A 21,509-nucleotide genomic window follows, 5' to 3' on the forward strand; every position below is an offset into this window, starting at 1 on the left:
CTAATTAAATAAAATTTTTTAGGTTTTAACTAAACCAAATAACTAAATAAAATAATTAGACTCAATCCATTGAGTCCAATGTCCCCATGATGTGATCCGATTTAACCCAGTTCACATCAGAGAGATAGTCGACCAAGGGATAAGTTATTCATTTACATATCGGTCATGAATATTTTTAGTCCATTATTATCACTAATCCTATGAAAACCACAATCGAAACCACTAATCTCACTTATGAATTTTCTTGCTGAAACTCTATGAATCAATTGGCGTTCATCATTTTAAGTAGAATCATTTAATTTCTGAGGTCTAGAAAAAGAATAATATGTGTCATTATTAATTACTGCTATTATTTAGTAGGGAGTGTTATATTAACACAAAAGAAAATTCTTGCTACTAATAATATTTATCTAGTAGGTACAACAAGAAAAATTAAAGAGTTTACTAATGAATGAAATTATTGATTTGGATTTTTGTCATTGACTATGTTTCATGTTTGGTTTGATTATAGATTTTGTATTGATTTGGTAAGCAATAGTAAACTTTGATTAATAAGCATAGATAAGTATAGTTAGTGAAATTTTTTATACAATGTATATGCTATTATAACACAAGTAAATGTAAGTGAAAATATTGAAATAAGAGATAATTATACTTAGACTCTAATATATTTCTTATTTTTACATAAATCTCTTTATTTATCTTTTGTGACCGTCTATTTGACCACGAGAAAAAAAAAATTAAGAGTAAGATAATTATTTCACCTTTTATTGATACAGTAAAAATAAAAAGTATTAGATAATCGAGGAGTTCAAAGTGTCGTAGAACAATGAAAATGAGTAATAATTCAGTGGATTTAAGTATAATTATTTTTCAGAATGATTGAGGAAAGAAAAGAGAAAAAATATAATGTCATAGATATAATATCTATTAGGATGTAATCCAATTAGAATAAATTGAGCTTTTTTTCTTCTTCTTTTTTTGTGTGGAAAAGGCACAATTAGAAATAGTAGAAGTGTTCACGTTATAATCCGAGATGGGCCAGGCCCAATATTAGCCCAATTAGCTTGTGTAATATTTTAGGACTTAATTGTGAGGGTAGGGTGTCTTCATTGAATAATAGAACAAAAATTTCTAGGGTTTTGCATGGATACCCTTTTAAACTAAAACTTCTAGTTATCATAAAGTAATTAGAAGGATATCAACACAAAAGGCAGGGGTTTGAGTTTATAAGAGATATATAAGTGGATTCTAAATGTAGATTAGGAGGATTGGACTCTTTAACGCTGAATGCATTTATTTTTATATTAGATGTACATCTTCTTATTACGAGGTGTATATAATTTACATAAGTAATATGCATACTGACCCATTTTTGCAATTTTAAACAATTTTACATTAATAATCCAATTAATTGACGATTACTATATAGATGAGATAAATTAAGTATTTATATATGCATAATAAGTATAATATCCTTGTGTAAGTTAAGGTGTCTCCACTTAAAAATAAATGAAATATTATCTATATGGTTTGTAGCCATTAGTTTAAATTTAGGGAAATTCATATTCGGCAATCTGACTTTTAACGTATTTATAATTTATAGACTTTATTTTCAATATCTAGAAATCGAGCTATAAATTTTATATCTACATGCAGCAAACACCTTAGGTTATTAGAAAAATTTGTATATAACACCATACTTTATAACGTAATTATGATTTACACATAAAATCTTTTGGCTCTGTGATTTAGTAAATATATGGAGAAAATACCATGGGTTAGATTTGAACTAACATTATGAGAATATTTCGTTAAGTAGAGATATTTTATTTCTAAAATAACTAAAATGCCCTTAGTATGACTTGGCTGAGAGTATTTTCGTAATTTTTTTTAGTATAGTTAACTTAACTCAGAGATTTATTAAGTTTAACTAACTAATCTAACGACAGAATATTTTCTACGTATATTCACTGAATCATAGGAAATGTAGGGTGTAAATCATAGTTTTATAAAAAGACTGAGTGTTATATGCAAATTTCTCTTAATATTTATGTAAAAATGTCATGATTTTATTTAGGAGCATATGCACCGTGGCAAAACTTTTAGGAAGAAACTCAAGAAAAAGAGAAGTTTTTGAGTTTTGGTTGCAACTATTCAAAGGTGATTAGCACGCATAAAATAGATAATTTTCTTTTATTTGGCATTAGAAGATGGTTCTAAATAACTAAGTTTTAATCTGACAAAAATTGTTTCACTCTAAGGGTTCAAACATGCTTGCGGAAATTCGAATGCACCATTTCGTGAGGTCAATATGCATAGTTTTGATGGTGATTTTGATCTTTTTTATGGTAGAGGTATTAGGGTTTTGGACCCATGATATCTTTTTTTCGTGAGGTCAATATGCATAGTTTTGATGGTGATTTTGATCTTTTTTTTATGGTAGAGGTATTAGGGTTTTAGACCCATGATATCTTCTTTCTTTTTTAAATTATTTTTAGCATTGTTCTTGCCTCCACTTTAGAGTTTTGAGAGATAAAAATCTTGGCTTTGGAAGAATTTATGATGGAAGATACTAAATCATTTTTCGGAGATCCTATCTCTTTTGTAGCTTAAAAGGTTTGTCTTAGTGGTTACTAAGATAAAACCATCAACCTTAATCAGGGGAACCGTACATCGCGCGCTTAAGCAAGTAAGACCTTATAAATATAATTAGTCGGTATTAACAAACAGTCTATAAGTCTATCTTTGAGCGGTTATATTTGGGTTAGTTAGTCCTATATAGATTTTGAGGTATTTTTACCCTTGATTTATAATAAAAAAAATTTCACATGAAATATCTTGCGTCTATGGTTATTGATACGACTCGGGCGGATTGGATCCACTGGCGGCATTGGGTTCATTGGGATGGGCCTATTTATCTAGTTTATGTTTGCTTGAGAGAATAAAACCTTTTGCCAAGGGGCATTCGAACACCAGGGACCTACGTTCAAATACTTGCACGCGTTTGCAACGATAGAGAATAGTATTTGCGCGTTCGAATGCGACCGGCGTTCGAATGCACCACAACAAAAGTTGTTGGTTTGTTTGGATTTTTAACTTAATCGTTTGGGTCCCTATAGTGAGTCTTTATAAATATGTGGAGGAAACCCTAATTGGGAAAGAATCTAATAATTGAAATTGGCAATGTGTCTTTATCTCCTTCTCATTTGTCTCTAGCTATTGGTGCCTTCTTCCACCTCCTTAATCCACCGTCCAAGTCTTTGGTCGTCTCCTCTAACTCCTAATTCCCCTCTTCTACAACAACTTCTCCCCGTTCATACCAAGAAATTAATCTAGCATCTATTTAGCCATTGAAGGGCTATTAAGCTAAGTTTAAATTGACCTTCAGTCATTGTTCGGTTGATATATCAAGATCTAACCGTTCAAACTCTACGATCTTGGAATTGTTGGAAAGTTCTTTTCAAGAGTGACAACATATCCAAAATTCAGGAAGATCCATCGGTTGGGTTGTTTGCAGATCCCTTCGAAAGTAACGAGCCTAATCGAGTCCAAAACTGTTTCGAATCGAGTCAAGCCTGTCTGTAACAATTATCTTCTTAAATTTTATTATTCAGCATTGATAAGTTATACTATTGTGTGGTTCACATGATTGAATGGCCAAGTTAAAGAAATCCAGACCTTTTCCAACGATAGGTTATTCACATGATTGGAACGAGTTACCTCTTTCATTCCCCATATGGTCGAATCTTATTCCAAAAATTAATGGAACAGGACAAAGTAAACCAGCTAAGTCTATGGTTTATTATAACAAGGTTCAAGTTGGCTAATAATAGACTAACAAAACACTAGATTCGTTTTGTAGGGCTCCTAAATTGTTTAGTTAGTATCAAAGCATATCTCTTTTACTCTAAAGAAATCCTTAAAGATATAGAGTTACGTAGAGAAGGGTGTTCCTTATTAAACCTCCCATACTCAATCCATGAATTTAATTATATTCATCGTGCAGTTCATAGCTTTTTTACCATGTAATGTGGACATATTTACTTATATTCTGAACAATTTTTTTTTGTATTTAAATATATAATGCAGAATTATATAAGCAATGCTGGCCATATTTTCTTACACTGCGGGTAAATTTTCTTATATTTTTCAATGTAATAGAGACTTATATTGACAATGCATACTATTTTCGATATAGTGTAGACATGTTTCCATGCAGTACGAAGATATTTCCATGCATACTTCTGTGGAGAATAAAGAGGAAAAAGAGTACAATATCATGACTTCTGAGAGAGAGAGAGAGAGAGAGAGAGAGAGAGAGAGAGATTATATTTGATGTTAACCTTGAGGGAGCGAGAGTATGATAGGGAAAGGATGGGAGATAGATTTCACTGTTGTCCTCTCGAGTGTAAAAATATGTAACCTTTTAGTTATGAATTTAGCGGCATAAATTGAGAACTAATATTAAGATAAATAATTATTTACTTACTATACGAGCATAATAATATTTATACTAAATTAAAAAAAAATTATTTTACAAGTGAACGGAGACTTAGGTTTTAATAATAGCAAGATTATGGTTTTAAAATTTATTGCATTTATTTTTTTCATATTATATATATATATATGGTTAATTAAGAGGAATCTCACATTTTACTTTTCCTAATTATTGTGCTTGTAATGCATTTAATTGACCAATAATTTAATAAGCAGATATCTATAAAGAAAGCAAGGCTCTCACTCCTTAATTTTTTTAGCCACTTAAAAGATTCTAGATTTGGGCACTTATGCAGGTCAAAATTGTAGCTCTCAAGGAACTTTATGTGAGATGTTTGCTTGCATTATTAATGCCTTCTTTAGTGTCATGTTATGCTAATTAATGATAATAATTTTAAACCACAACGATGTTTCTCTAATTAATTAGCATTTGGTGATCTGCATCAATGACCAAATTGTTACGATTGTAGTATAATTAATAAGCAAGTGATATAGTGTGAAATACCATTATCTCTCTCTATTATTTATAAGAAATTTTATAAATCACACCATACATTTTATCTATTTTATGATCCACAACTTATATCTGATGTTTTTATATTCGACCCCTATTTTTTCTTATAATTCTCGTTTAATATCCTCTATTAATTTAAACGGTACTAACAAATAAATATTTATAAATACCTAAATTACCTATGCATTCTTTAGATGAGAGGCAGAGAGGAGCAAAATAGTAAACATAATATTTTAGTAATTTAGTTGATATCAGTTAGTCAAAATAACGTCATAGTGCTAAATAAGAATTATAGAGAAAAATAAAAAGTTGAATGTGAATCATAAAATAGATAAAATATATGGTGTGATTTGTACGATACCTTTTTTATATGACCGAGAACAGGTACGGGGTGATAAAGATTTGATCATCTATCTTGTAAAGCAGGAGGATAGAAGAGTAAATAAACATTTTGAAAGGGCATTTTTCGCTACTTTAAAGAGTAGAGAATGGCGAGAAAAATCTGAAGGATAATTTCATTTAGGCTATTGCTCATTTCCAGGTAGATTCTTTTTTTTCTTTTCTTTTTGACAGGTTGGCTTACTTAATTATGGAAACCTCTCAAATACTCTTTTTTTTTTTTGTCTAGGCTTGTTTTGGTAGTTTTATACCTTATGAGGGTCATTTTCAATAGAGAAATTTGCATAGAATATCCTATTTTTTTTTTTAATAAAATTGTGATTTTTACACCTTATATTTTCACTATCTATAATTTAGCAAATATGTATAGAAAATATCATGATGTTAGATATATTAGTTAAACTTAATCAAACATCTGAGTTAAGTTAACTATACTAAAAGAATTATGAAAATACTCACAACCAAATCATACTAAGAGCATTTTAGGCATTTTAGTCATTATAGAAATAATGGTATTTTGGTTATTTTAGAAATAAAATATATCTACTCAATAAAATATTTTTACAATATTAATTTAAATTTAACCTAAAGTATTTTCTGCACATATTTGATAAATCATAAGACTCGAGAGGGGCCTTCCTTTCCATGGTGTCGACCCTAGCTCTCTCCTAAGGTTTTGGTCGCCCCTTCCTCCCCTTGCGAGAGAGGCCTTCCTCATGGATTTTCCTCTTCTCCCCAACCCTAGCCAAGAACTAGAGGAGGGGAAAGGTTCTTCTCCCCAAAGGGCTTTCAACCCTAAGGTTTTCTCCCTCTCACTAACTTCCACTCCTTCCCGTCCTCTCCCATACTCGTTGGCATTAGAACTTGCTGTCCCTGAAAATAGCTAAGTGTGAGGGTGGTGGAGCAAAGCCACCTAGGCCAAGCTCCACCACCCTCTTCTTCGCCAACTCCGCACTCCCTTTGTCCGCAACCCCATTGACACCTCACTCCACTCCCCCTCATCCTCATCTCTGTCGGCTCCTTGCACAGCCCCTTTTTCCTTCTCCTCCTCGATCTCTCTTTTTGCTCAGAGGCGCAACATCTAGCTTACCTGCCACCTCGTTGATCAATACCTCTAGCTCCGGCATGTCGTTCCACCTTTCCAACTGTTGCTCTCTCCAGCTGCACTCTCCATCACCGCCTCTGACCCCCGGAGTAGCAATGTTCACTGGCCTCTCTGGTAGGTTAGAGCCCTAGGCAGCAACCTTATTCCCCTTCGTTCCACCACTTTCGCTAGCCGCCCCGCCCTCATAGCCGACTCTCTAGTGTTTCAACTACTGCCTAGTGGCAGACCTTCTAAGGCCGAGAATGGTTAGTTGTCTTACTGTCGGGCAAGGGTACACTCATTGCTTTGGCTTGCTGTTGCTGAGTACGTGTTGGTAGAGGGTTACTCATGGCTTACCCTATCTTAGACTTGTTAAGTTGGTTTGGTTGGCATCGTTGGGTTCGCTGGTCTCTGTGCGTGTCAGATTTAGTTTGGATGGAAGAGTTATAGGATGCTGACCTTTTCATGAGAAGCGCTTTGAGTCCAAATCTCTTGCAATTGTTCTTATTTGCTATAAATTCACTGAAGATCAAGTGGGAGGCTTGCTTTAGGGCAGATATCCTACTCCTTCCATTATTCTTATTTGCATGAGTATTTGTTTATTACAATGATACCCTAGGTTACTTAACTTGGTTAGACTGTTTTCAACCAAGTGCGGGGCCTTGTTGTAGGATTTCATCCTATCTCTCATTTATTTACGTATATGTTGTAACCGTTATCTAAGCATAATGAAATATTTGTCTAGAGACTTTAAAAAAAAGGACTCAATTTATAAATAGTAAAAATATAGGATATAATCGTAATTTCATTAAAACAAAATAAGGTCTTATATAAATTTCCTCTTTCAATAATACCCTCGTTAGGGATAAGAGATTTTCTAATCAAATTTAGATGGAACACTTAACAATTTCACGTTTTCTCACAACAGTGCCAGCTTGGAAATCTGGCATTGCATTAACGTAAGTAAGCTGTATCGATTACGTTAAGATTGAAAGAAAAAAAAAAAAGAGTCAAGTGGACCACATTTAAGTCGACCCGGACAAAGATTAAAGCGGCAGATTAATTTTAGGCATGACCACATAGAATAATTCGTAACTTATCCTGCCTAGCAAACAAGATCCAAAATAGCACCAACTTGAGTGATGTTATAACATCAACATACATTCAACTATAACATCTGCAATCTTATGCTCGAGCGTCTTAATGTCACTTTAATCACTGTTATTGCAGTTGATTTTCCAAGCAAATTTCCATGGCTTGATAATTAAACAGTTTGTATCAAATTAAATTCGCTGTAGTGGTTGAAGAAGCCTTTCAATGTGAGAAATAAAGTAGAGGAGAAAGAAAAAAAAATTAAGTTGTACGTCTCTAACCATCTACCTAAATCCATAGCTTTCACAAACCCTAGTGTTCTTAAGTGATCCACGTCGGCTAATGTTATTCTGTCTAGCTAATAAATGGGAACACTTGAAAACGCCGTCAAGCAATGAGAAACGTGGCACAATCAATTCAAACTAAAGTTTTTACATGAATATAAGGAGCTTTGAAGGAGTATATTTTTGTATTAAAAAGAAATCTCTAAAAATAAAGCTATATTTTTACCTGCTTATTAAAATTAAATCCTTTTATTATTATTGCACGTATCATTCCACTCTTGTATTATAAATTTACTTCTTAAAAAAAAAAGAACTATAAGTTAGACTTAAACTGAACAGTATCTGATGGATAAAAAACATTCTTATTACTTTTAGTTAATGAAAATAATAGTAGAGTGTTTTGAAAGCCAAATGCAATGTGTTCTTTATTTTAGTAATTTAGTACTGGTGAGGTGGAGGGCTTGACTTGTTAGTAATTGTTAAGTGGACTAGAATTAGTTTACGTGACAAGTGTGAGAATTTTATTTGGGTTGTACGATGGACTAAATGTACTAAAAATATCATCAGGTACAATATAGATGTTTAAAAGACAAGCTTTAGTTGTAAAATTATTCAAACTATTGAGTCTTATTTAAATATTGCCCTTAAAATAATGGAATCATCTATAGCTTTTTCATTCACATTTGTAAGTTTGTTATATCTTATAACTTATAACTTATAAGTGATAGTCAGTTCCCATAAATTCCATAGTATCTTTTCAACATTTGATATTAATATTAGGAATAAATATTCTAGTGGCTAAGATTCCTTTGATTTTTATAGTACTGCAGGACCTCTCCATTTCACCAGCAGTTGCAATTAAAGTCTAAGTACTCATCAAAACACTAACAACCCATTGGTTGAAAAAGTTGGCTTGCCTTGCTTTGTTCGGTGGTTCGATAGTGATAACTTTAAATAGTAACTCAATAATATAATAATATAAAATTATTCGATTTTGGAGTAAATAGTTCGGCGACCTAATTGATTTGAAGTTTAGATTGAATGACTTGATGTTTGTGATTAGAATGTCTGACTTGTTATATAAAATTAGGTCTAGTGTAACAGTGTCTTTGTATCTACGAGGGTTAGCTGAATCTTTGTCTCGCCTATGTCTAACCTATGAATGTTAGCTAAGCTAAGGACATGAATTATAAGAGCATGAATATAATAAATGTAGTGGTAGGCTGGTAATTTATACATGGTAACAAAAATATTAATATATTAATATAACTATCTCTTAATCTAGATATATACTAATCTTCAAGTAAAAGTGATAGCATTTGGTCGGTTCATCCATATCCACACGATAATATATGAATCATTGGAATTGCATGTCGTAATCTTAGCTTGTATCTATCTATTACTCATCTCCAATTCTCTTAGAAAAGAAAACAAGGATGTTTAACTATACGGAGATTAAGACATATGAAAATTTGTGTATACATCCGGTCTTGAAACGAAATTATTGTTTATATCTTATATTTTCACTATTTATAAATTGAGCCCTATAATTTAGTGAATACGTGCAGAAAACACTTATTTATTAAATTTGAACTAACACCGGAAAAATATTCCGTTACTTAGAGATATTTTATTCTTAAAATGACTAATATACTCTTAATATATATTGGGTTTTGTTGAGTTGAATTTAGTTGGCTTGGGTTTATTTTGGGTTAGGTTGAGTTAGTACATGTTAGGTAAATTTAATATGAGTGAGGATATCTTCGTAATGTTCTTAGTATAGTTAATTTAACCTAGATATTTAATTAAGTTTAGCTAACAGATCTAACAACAAAATATTTTTTTACATATATTCATTAAATTATATTATTCAAATAATAAATAATAAAAATGTAGGCCGGAAACCATAATTTTATACAAAGATGGGTGCGGTATATAAATTTCTCCAATTCATGTTCACCCTGATGTAGTTATATAGCTTACAAGTAGAACCTTGCATTACCTACTTAGAGGTTGATTGTGACTCCCCCAGTGATATCATAAAGTGCCTCAATCCTGGGCCCTGGTATATTAGCTACCCTCATTAGTTACTGTATTATTTTGAGCTCAAAGTACCTCTCTTTTTAAATTAATCATGTATACCTTGAGTCAAATTGGGCAATTATACTAGGTGGCAAACCATGGTCCATTGTAGAAATATGGGGTTTGGATGTAAGAGTTTTCTCTTCTTAATATATATATTTAACAAAAGTATTAATTTTCTAAGTAGTTGTTATAAAAGAAAATACAAGTGATAATTAAAGGCAAAATTCAATAAAAGCCCTCTGAAATTTATTCAAAAGGTCAAGAAAAATCATGTTGCTTCAAATATTAGACCAGTGAAATATGTTGATTGTTATGGAAGAATAAAGGAGATTTTTTGTTGTTGTGTGCTATTACTGAATCCCTTTTTGCAGCAGATTTGAAGATGTTTTTGGCATAAATGGCAGTCTTTTCATATATCCATCAAATTAATGCAAAACAGACTTTTCTGCTCTTAATTCTTTCTTCGATCTTTAATTGTTTCTTGTACTATTATTTTTCTCTCTTGACCTTTCATTTTTCCTCTCTCTCTCCAAAAAAAAATCCTAACTACTGGAAAAATGATAAAAAAGAAGAGGAGAATTACACTTACATTCTTGCTTAGTTAGACCTAATGTTATGGGTATTGACTAAATTAATTGGTCATATAAAAATTCTGAAATTTAATTAAGTGATGGACAAATATAGTATTAATGGAGTTCCCATTGAAAGCTAAACTATATATATATATATATATATATATATATATATATATATATATATATATATATATATATATATCCATTTCTTATTAATGCAATGATGTGTTAGAATGGGAACTGATGTATCATTGATATAGCATGAGTAAGCTATAGCTTCTTTGACTGGGGGATGGAATGAAGGTGATAAATTAAATGAGATGATCACAGTTAATTAAACATCCACATCTAGCATTTAATTGCTTACTGTGTCACCGACTTATTTGCATTGCTACAATCCCTCTCTCCAACATATCACAGCACTAACGTCTAGTCCTGTGACCATAATTTATCATGGATCAAGTACCAACATATAAATATATAGAAGAAATTGCACGTTAAACTACTCCTGTTCTAATTACACAAAACTCTTATGTACTTTTTTTTTAACCTAAATATTTAAATCTCATATAATTTGGACTAAAATACAATCGTTAGTTTGTCGTTAATGGAAGTGGTGGGGGGGGGGGGGGGGGGGGGGGGGGGGGGGGAGAAGTATATATAACTTTCTCTATTAATGTATCAAACTACTTGCCAGAATTGATCAATAAACATTTACTAATGCATGATTTATATAATTTCCATTTCAAGAATATCTAGCCGTGTTAATTAATTCCAAGAGTGGTTATAATTAAAGACATTAATTGGAGTAAATGTCTAAGGGTAAGAGTCAAGAAGTTCAACATTACGGTTAGAGTTTGAATACCTTATAATGGAAGACTCGTGGGGTCATATATTTTAGTATGAAAAGTTGGACTAACGACCCTCAGTGTGGCTTTGTAAGATGAGAAATTATATATATATATATATATATATATATATATACACGATAGCTTCAATCATTTGTGACTCATAGTTTAGCTCATATATCTAACTTTTATAACGGAGATGATTAATCTTTATATTTAACCTATGATTATAGTCTGCAAATTCTCTATGATTCAAAACAAAACTTAGAATGAAATAATTAATCTTATCTCTCATGTCGTCAAAGAAAGCTCATATTAACATCATTAGTTTCATCTAGTTTGAATAACAACAATAGGCACTCGTTTAATTAAGTTTTCACTTCTTTAGAGACACTTTCTACGAGAGAAAATAGCTTAATTATCTTCATGTCATCCCAAAACCATGCATGCCAAGATATTGATATATCTTGATCCACATCTAGCTCTCTTGATATATATATATATATATACATGGAATATATATAGTATTAGACAAAAAAGAAGAAGTGATATATCTAGTAGTGATGTTCAAATCCTTATAGATTGCACCAAGTTGGCAATAACGTGCCTTGCAGCATCTTGCCATTGCCATGCAATATCCCACTTTTGCTTCTGCAAGCTAATATAGTTGGAAACTCTGGTGAACGAATCAACCCCTTCCTTGTTGATCATCCTCTCCACCTGGGAGCAAGATTTGAGCAGCCCAACGTAGTGATCTATGTCATGGACGCAGGTAGGGTTCATCATCTTGAAGAAGTCGAGGGTGAGCTCCACCCCGACGTGAGCATAGCAAAGGCATCTCCATGGCGACGATTCGTTCAAGAACACCCCTGGGAGCTTCGTTATCGGATCGTTCACGTTCACCACTCTCAGCACCTTCACCCCTAGCTCCTCGCACCGCTCCTTGAACCCTAGGTTCCCCACCCTCGGCCCGCCGAAGGAGTAGACGGTGATCGGGACCTCCCGGCCTGCGGCGTCGCGGTTGAGGCCGAGCTCAGCGAGGTCGTAGCCGAGGAGGAGAGCTATGGAGCTCCCCATGCTATGCCCGGCCAATGTGATGCTCAGCTCTTCGTGCTTGTGCTTGTTGATTAGCCGTGCCATCTCGGAGAGCACCTGCTCTCTGCAGCTTCCGTTGCTGAACTTGTTCGAGCTGTCGTCGGAGGTGTAGACGTTGAGGAAGCCGGACTCGACCATCACGTCCGGGCGGGGGTCGTGCGGGTCGAGGCGGGCCGGCGTCAGCGAGCTCATCAGGTTCGCGAGCCATTCCGCGGGTGTCACCGTACCTCGGAACGAGACTAAGATGTCCCTCCTCCCGATCTTCTTCATGTTCTCGTCGTCGGACACCGCGACGTAGCCGATCCACCGGCTGCTGCACGCCGCCGTCCGCGTCGGGATGGTGATGTTCGGCGTCGCGTAGATGTACTTCGTGACGACATACCCGGAATCCCCCATCCCGACCTCGCGGAGCATCCGCGGCTTCCCGTGCTTGCAGTTCAGGTACCGTTTCGAGCTCGGGTCGAGGTCGAACGCCTTGTAGCACGCCGCCACGAACTCCCCGTACCGGACGATCTCCGACCTTAGGAGCGGGTTCAACGGCTCCATCAGATCTTGCCAATCGTCGGATCCCTGGATCTCCCTCCACACCCCAGCGAGCGGCGCCTCCGCCTCCGCCTTCCCCTCCGCCTTGACAGCGGCATAATTCGCGTGTTTGAGTGTCACCACCGAAGTGGACCGTGTGACCACCACGTTCGAAACGACGACGCGCGATCTCGGCGATGTCGAATTGCGTGAAATAGGAGAGGGGTTCGACATCAAGCTGATGTGCGATGCCATTGGTGATATGATATTGGAACTGCGAAGGCGATTTAAGGGCAATATATATATAGATATGTAGAAAGGGTTTAGGTGGGTTTGAAATCAAGGGGTTGGGTATTATTCTCACACTAAGATTGAGGGGAGAAGAAGGATAATAATAATAATAAGAAGAAGAAGAAGTAGAAGAAGAAGAAGAAGAAGAAGAAGAAGAAGAAGAAGAAGAAGAAGAGGAAGGTGGTGGAATTGTTTGGCGCGAGATTTGACTGAGGGCGTGGTGGGGAATTTATTTTAAGTGGTCGGTTGCAGGGGGGTTTCGCGATTTTCCTCTCAGGCTGGAATATTTGCTGATGAGCTCTGCGATGAGTTCATGGAGGTTGACTTAGAATTCGGCAGCGAAATGGACGTATTAATTTCTTTTTCTTTTTTGGGGGTTCTAATTGCATTAAAGAAGGACATTTTTATTCTTTTTTATTTTTTGGTTTCCTTTCGTGTAATGGGAATTAGTGCTCAGTCGTGAGCGCCGTTTTCTCAACAGTGATTCCTCTTGTCGCTTTCCGGGAGCTCAGAGACGTTGTTATTCTCGAGGCTTTAATTTTCTACGACCTTTTTCTATTTCACCCCCTCTTCTTTTTATTTTTATTTTTATTTTTAACCTACGGTGATGCAAAGCTACGTTCAACGAGGAAGAAAGCTGCAACCTAGCTTTTGGACAAACTAACCCTGTTCCATAACTTTTTAACAGGAAGGACTTGCCTCAAACTTATTTACCAGATGACTCTAATTCAGTCTAGCCCTAACAAAAATGTTGAACCGATTAATATTTCTTTTTTCTGAGCAAAAACGCTGAGCTGTTTAGCTTTTCTTTTTTGTATGGTCCTAAAATGCCGATCTATTCAGCATTCAGTGTTTTATGTATATTAAATTTTTTTAACTTAGTCTTTCAATAATTTAAGAAAAAGATTGTCTGACGATAAAAACACTGAACTAATCAGTGTTTTTATTAGGGCTACAGTGAATTAAACCTTATTTGATAAATAAATTTAAAATGAGTCTATTTTGATCAAAAACTCGCGGCAAACTAGAAACCACGGCCTATTATTTGCGGTTTACATTCTTTAATTTATAATATTTATAAATTAAGCTTTATATTTTATCAAATATGCGGAGAAAATGACCATTTCTGTGGATAGCATGAAAAGAAAAATTCTTCCACCACAAATTTTTTTTTTTAACTTTCTAAAATACATTTATTTTCTTCTTTCTTTCATATTTCTTTCTCTTCAGGCTCATTAGCTATAGGCAAGATTGGATATTTTTTATAATTTATTTTAGTATAGTTAATTTATACATAATATTTCTTACCCATAACAAAAAAAAATAAAAAAAAACCCCAACTACCCACTTTTTGAGTAGATTTGATGGCAGTATGCATCCCTTTCTCATTTCCTGCCAATTCTCATCTTTCGGCCAAGAAAAATGACAAGAGGAGCCTTTCCAATCCATTGATTAATTTTATTCAAATGTGCTGCTGACTTAGAAATTTTGTAAATATTCCTTTTAGAAGGTTGAGAAAGAAAGGACCTTCAAAAAAAAAAAAGGTAGCTTGGAGTTGAGTAGATGATACTTTGATAGCTATAGTTTGTCACCTAGGGTTCAAGACAAGTGTGGTTCATGTTTATACTTTAGGACATGCATTAGATATTCTTAGGGTTATACTTTTAAGGGTGATGATTTAAGATAAACTTTAATTAGTTTTGGATAATCGATGTGTTAATTTCGCTTAACCTGACTATAAAAAAGAACTCGATCCAGTTACTCATTTATAACTTTGGTGATTTTTGACCCAATTCGCTAATTTATTACAGACTATAATTAGGTTTGGGTACCGGTTATCAAATAGATTGTATTCGTGTTTGCATTCAAGTAATTCGGTTTGAGTTTAACATTAATCTTTTATAATTTTAATAATTTATTTATATTTGAAATACTATAAACCTGCCACTTGGTTTTCGTGTGAGGTTGCTCTCACATGAGACCCACGTTGAGTGTGAAAGAACAAGGAACATATACATCATTATTAGAAAAATTAAGATGCTGAAAACTACATTAAAACTCGTTGTAGGTTATAACAAATACATCACTAATATAGAAGCGAGTAGAGTCCTCGAATATAAACTATATACTGAAAAAAATAAATTATAATAACGGGGAAGTATACCCTATTTTCACGTTATTTTAAAATTTCTCTCTCATCTCTCCTCCGACCGACCAGTACTCAATAATATATAGAAATGTATCTATCCTTTTATTATTTAAACACCATTTAGATGTTCTAATTCAACTTTCTAAATAATATTTAATATACTAGTGAATCTTATCACTCATGAACTCAACTGTTCCTTTTTTTCTTTTTAAAAGAAAAACTTCGGCTCCGTTCATCAACTTGCATGATTTCTACGTATAAGTTGAAAAGGAGAGATACGATTGAGGATAAATTATCTACAATATTTCTTGGAAGAGATGTTCAACTTGAGAGTTGACCACCAAAAGTAAAACAGTTTTAAATCTTCAAAGTTATCGACGCAAGTAGCAAAATTCACACGTTAAATTCGACCAGCTTCGCTTATATTGCACGGCTGTTTGGCTGCTTTAGTTGACTTGTGAATCGTTATACATGCTCAGCTAAACTTACGTTCTTAAATTCAATCACTTCTCTTCTCGTTGCAAATATATATTTCACGTGTGTATCTCTTAATATTTCTTAAGTAAAACGAATAATAAATAATAAAATGTGCCGCATATATACTGCAAAATTTATATTCATTTCACGTGTTATTTATATATTCCATATATTCCAAACAGACGGAATTAAAAGTAATAGCAATCTTCAGACAATGACTTTTAGAAAAAGATAGCTTTAATACAATATTTAAGTAGCAGTTAAGTTAAAAAGAATAATATAATTAACTAGTTTGGAAGATAAAATATAAAGGAAGGACATCATCCAGACTGAAGATGAAACACGCATAATAGTTTATGACTAGTGAAAGAAACCTTCATGGTATGAAAGTATAGTAAGAAATCTAAGGTTGACATTCATAAACTTTTTGTTTGTAATTTAATAGTTATATATATATATACTAGTTAGCTAGCTTGCTCCTCTGACCATTGGTAGGAAATGAAATAAAAACCGAATAATCCTTTGACCAAACTAATTCACTTGGAAACAAGCAAGCAATTCATATACATTAACTTTTCTTTCATCTTTTTTTATAACTATCTCAGGGAAGAATAGTTGTTTCCTAATTTTGGCACTATTCTCATGAAAGTTTAGCTTGTTCAAAATGAGTTCTTATTTGCATGCAATTGGTATTGGTTGTTTTCTTTTATAATAAAAAGTCTATAGACAAGTGCATCCATACAAATAATTGGATTATAAAGAGAATCCAGCGAGGTATCAGTCCATTCTTTACTTAGTGCATTCTCGAATGGTAAACTTAGTTTGTATTAATAAATGTAGTTTAATACTATGAAATATAAACATCCACCTATATAATATATTTTAATGTTAGTATGATAATATTTATAATTATATTGCGTAAATTAATTTTCTTTGTTTAGTTATGCTAAATATATTACACCTAATAAAGCTCATAGGTACAATATAGTGATTGGCATAGGAAATAACTAACATTATTAGTTTATTAAATGCAATAATTATTTGATTTGTATACATAATAAATGCACTGAACGCTTATAAAATAGTAGTTTCTTGTATTTTATATCAAACAATAAGTAAAGTTTTCAACTTGAATACTAAAGAAGACCTTACCAATAAAAAGTAGATTAATTAAAATAATAATAATCTTGTTACAGTCCAAGTTCACCAACTACATTATACTCGATTGGTTTCTATCAATGTAGCCAAAAAGTCCTTAAAATTTTATTTGGCATTCACAATCTAGATTATATTATTTACACAATCATATTAAATAGGACCATTCTCAATTAGTTTAATATGATCACTAGCTCAAAGAACTGCATCACAACAACAACAAAAAATAGAAGTAATTCCACTTGGTCGCTAGGAAACATCACTGTTTTCTAAGTACCCCTGATTATTTTTAATCTTTATAGACCGTATAAAGACTCCCTAAGCTATGAATTTTCTTAATTCAAGTGGGTTTATATAGGTAGAAAAAAAATGTTTAGAGAGATACATAGAAAATAGTGATAGTTCAGAAGATTAACTCTAAAAATAATATATGTATATTTATATTTGATTACATATATATATATTTAGTTCTAACACTTACCTTTATTACTTTTTCTGAAATTTTATAATTTAAACGTAAAAATATAAAAGCTAAAATTAAATATATAAGTTCAAACCAAAATAAACGCACAAGGTTGGTTTTACTTTTATTTTTGTTGCAAATTTCCGAACTCCTACGTTAGAATGCATTGTTTAGTTCTTTAGACCAGACTATAATCCATAGAGGTCAAAGGAATGGATAAAGTAAAGAATGAATTATATACTGTGGTCTTTGGTCTAATCTCTTGACAAATGTTTCATTTTTAAACTTGTACGAAATGATGCATATTAGAAGTCTTGCATAAGTAAATGTTATCCTGTGGGAATAGAACCCAGTTCAACGAAGTTATCTAGGACTCTTTAACATTGTGATTGAAACTTTATAGTCACAATTCAACTTTCCTATTAGTTAATATGAAAGTAAAATTAAAGAAGCTTGATGATGATGGCATGTTATCATACGGATGTAGTATGTCAATGAAGTTATCTAGGACTCTTTAACATTGTGATTGAATTTTTACAGTCACAATTCAACATTCCTATTAGTTAATATGAAAGTAAAACTAAAGAAGCTTGATGATGATGGCATGTTATCATATGGATGTAGTATGTCATGACTGGAAACTTTAGGACTTGGAACATTTGGACTTTATCCAAAATTATATTAATTAGTTAAATATATATGATTCTTTAGGGAGGGTCAAAGTTTAAATATTGGACTTCAATGGTCGAGTTCTATCACCCTATAATAGAAGGGCGGAGATTTAGGGCAGGTTAATTGATCAATTTGGGTGACGGTCTTGAACCGTAGGATTAGACCAAGGGCGATTGAGGGCGTCAAATATACATGATCAATACATGGAGTTATAAGTCAATTGTTGCGTTATAAATGTAATATTGATTTATGGCTGAAGTTTTCACGAGAATATTACATAAATAGATTTGAGCCGTCCAACTTATATATTGATAATATATTACATATATACATGCGTCTATATATAAATACTATTATTACTATAACTAAGATGATGATGATAATGCTAACCATTCTAGGCACTTTAAATGTTATAGGAATATATAGTCTTAAACTCTAATCACAAGTTTATACACATTGGTAAAAGAAAGGGTGGTACTGTCACACTTCCATCACCTGAGATAAATATATTTGCATAATTTAAAGTTATGCATGTTTACCATATTTAAGCACACTTCTAAATAAAAATAGTAGTTTTTGATGTGCTATTTATAGATAAGAGAAAGTATTGACGAATAAAGAATAATTATGCACTAACCAAGCTAGAAATTTAGAATTAGATCATGAATTCTTGTAGAATACCCATTTTCTAAAACCTAGCCTTCCGAATAAAAAATGATAGAAAACATGAATTATTATTATTATTATTATTATTATTATTATTATTATTATTATTATTATTATTCAAGTTCGAAAGTTAGACATAAACGGGATAAAAAGCCAACCCTTCTTTAATATAAAGATACTTAAGTTTTACAAAGCTTTGGCAAATACACTAAGTCATTTGATCTAAGCTCTAAGACATTATGCTGCTGAATCATTGCTTTGAACTAAATACAATAGATCAATCTTTCTAAACCATCGTGCTACTAATTTGTTATCGAAACTAATACATTGCTGAGTTGTTGGATTGAGCCGAGATAAATTATCAAACAGCTAACAATTAAATAATTTATTCATAATAAATTTACTTCGAAGTAAAGTTGAAGTCGATTGACGTTTTATACCGCGGGAGTTTCTTCGACAGTGATCCATTATTTTGGGTCAAAGTTACAGAATCATTTGTCGGTGAACCATCAGCCGTTCAACTCCAAAGACAGCACGTGTCACTGACGCGCTTCTCCTCGCCTTCCACGTGATTGACTAAATAAACAAAGGAGAGAATTTTGGGGAATTTATGATTCACACCTTATATTATGCGTTTATTTTATTTTACACTTTTATCCCTTTCCCCTTTTTAATTTGACCCCTTGTTTTTTCTCATGTGGCCACACAATGATAAATAGCGTGTTTTTTTTTTAATATTTATTACAGGTTGAGTACATTTTACCCTCTGTATTAGGCCAAATTTCAAAGTGAGCACCTAAATTTTTATTTAAAATTGTTGGTTTTTTTCTATCAAAACTCACAATGGAGGTACTTTTTATATTCAATTTGTTAATTCTCACCTATTTTAATTAATTTTTTTGCAATGCCCAAAATGTAAAAGTGGGAAGATTTTTTTGTTCTAATTAGTTGATGTAAAACCAAAGTGCAAAAGTTATTTTAAAATTAAAGAATTTAAGTAATAAAAAAAAAGTAATTTTGACCGGGATATAAATTATATTTTCCCCCTTTTTTTATGAATACAAGAAAGTGAAATGGCAGGGTGTAAATAATAAATAAAGAATATAAGGCGTGAAGTGAAAATAAAACAATCCCGATAAAGATGGGCCGATAAATTAATCATGGCCCATGGGCCCAAAGAGAATGAGCACACACAAGGCCTTTTAAGGCTTCGCCTTTAATATTTTATTTTCCTTTATGAGGTTAATTTTTAGCTATTTTAAGGCACAATAATGGCTCAAAATATAAAAATTATTTAAAAGATCAAGTATAAAGTTTTTAGCTTAACTCTCCCTTTCTATCTCTAATTTTAGTCCCATGTACGAGTGTAATCTAGCCGAGCTTGATCGAGCCAGGTTCTGGTCAAGCTTAGCTTGAAATTAATTTCGAAGATGACTTGATTAGATTTCAATTCTAGTCTAATTCGAGTTGGAGCATATTTTGAGTATATTTCTAATCAATCATAATTCAAGTTTGAATCAAATTTGAATTGAATCCTCGGTGGTTTACACAAATCTAGTATGATTAAGCTTTCCTAGTTTGTTTATTCTTCTAAACCTAAATTGAATTAGGATTCTCATAGGAGAAAATATGAATCCTAGAGGATAGCTTGGGTCTGCAAGCAACTAATAGACCAGCCAAAATTCTAACATTAGCATTCGAGTCAACCTGTGATCAAGCTTGACTTGAAATTAATTTCGAGCAGAATCTAGTTCATCAAGCTTAATTCATTTTTAGATACGAGGAGCATGATAAAGCGAATGAGTTACGCTTTAGTCAAATAAAAAGTAAAATTATAATTGGATTTATGTGTGTAATAATTTTTATAATATTTTTAGTGTAGATTAAGATGATTTAATATTTCTATTTAATTTATAATAATATTTTTTCAATTTAAAATAGAAAGAAAGAAAATGGTAAATGGGTTAAATATATTTTACCCCTCCTCTACTTAACAAAATCACTTTACCCCTACACTTTAAAAGTATACTTATAATTAAAGTGATACCGTCAATTTTTCCCCAAATTAACAAAGCACGCCCAAAAAATTTCAAAACGGCTAAATTATATCCATTTTTCAATACCATTTCCCTCTTATATAAGCATTTCTTTCTCTTAAAAAAATTACCACATGTTTTATTCTCTTACTTCTCTTATTGTGCCAATTATATAGTAAGTTTTATATTTTTATGAAGTTAATAGTTATATCAAATTTAAGAATAAGATAAATATGAGTTAAAAAAAATTAGATAAAAAAACTCATCTATTTTGCCTAATAAATATAATAAGGGTATTTTGGTCATTTGGGCATGCTTCGTTAATTTTAGTCGGGGACTTTTTGAAGTATATGAGATAAAAATAATTTTGAGAATAAAAAAGGAGGGTAAAATGTGCATCTAACCCTCCAAAAAATCTTATTGTTTTGACTGCCCTAGTTGTATGTAACTATTTCATTATCCTCTTTCTTTTGCAATATGAAGGAATAAGAGGGGCTTATTTGGAAAAATTCAAACTTAGACTAATGTTAGCGGACTCGACTTGGTTGCTAATAGAGTTGATAGTTACCTCCCCTATGATTAAAAAGGTTATGAGTTCAACT

At 32.6% G+C, this 21,509-nt stretch overlaps 1 protein-coding gene across 1 annotated transcript; it reads right to left on the reverse strand.

Moving 5' to 3' along the window:
- Positions 1-11,948: 11,948 nt before the first annotated feature.
- LOC140758248 (galactolipase DONGLE, chloroplastic-like) lies at positions 11,949-13,253 on the reverse strand. The gene has a single exon (XM_073094344.1). It carries the CDS (start codon positions 13,251-13,253, stop codon positions 11,949-11,951), a length of 1,305 nt encoding a protein of 434 aa, XP_072950445.1.
- Positions 13,254-21,509: the final 8,256 nt, after the last annotated feature.

This window comes from Typha angustifolia, chromosome 3 (genome assembly GCF_048772165.1).
Source record: "Typha angustifolia cultivar Huaian chromosome 3, ASM4877216v1, whole genome shotgun sequence".
In the NCBI taxonomy this organism is placed as follows: domain Eukaryota; kingdom Viridiplantae; phylum Streptophyta; class Magnoliopsida; order Poales; family Typhaceae; genus Typha; species Typha angustifolia.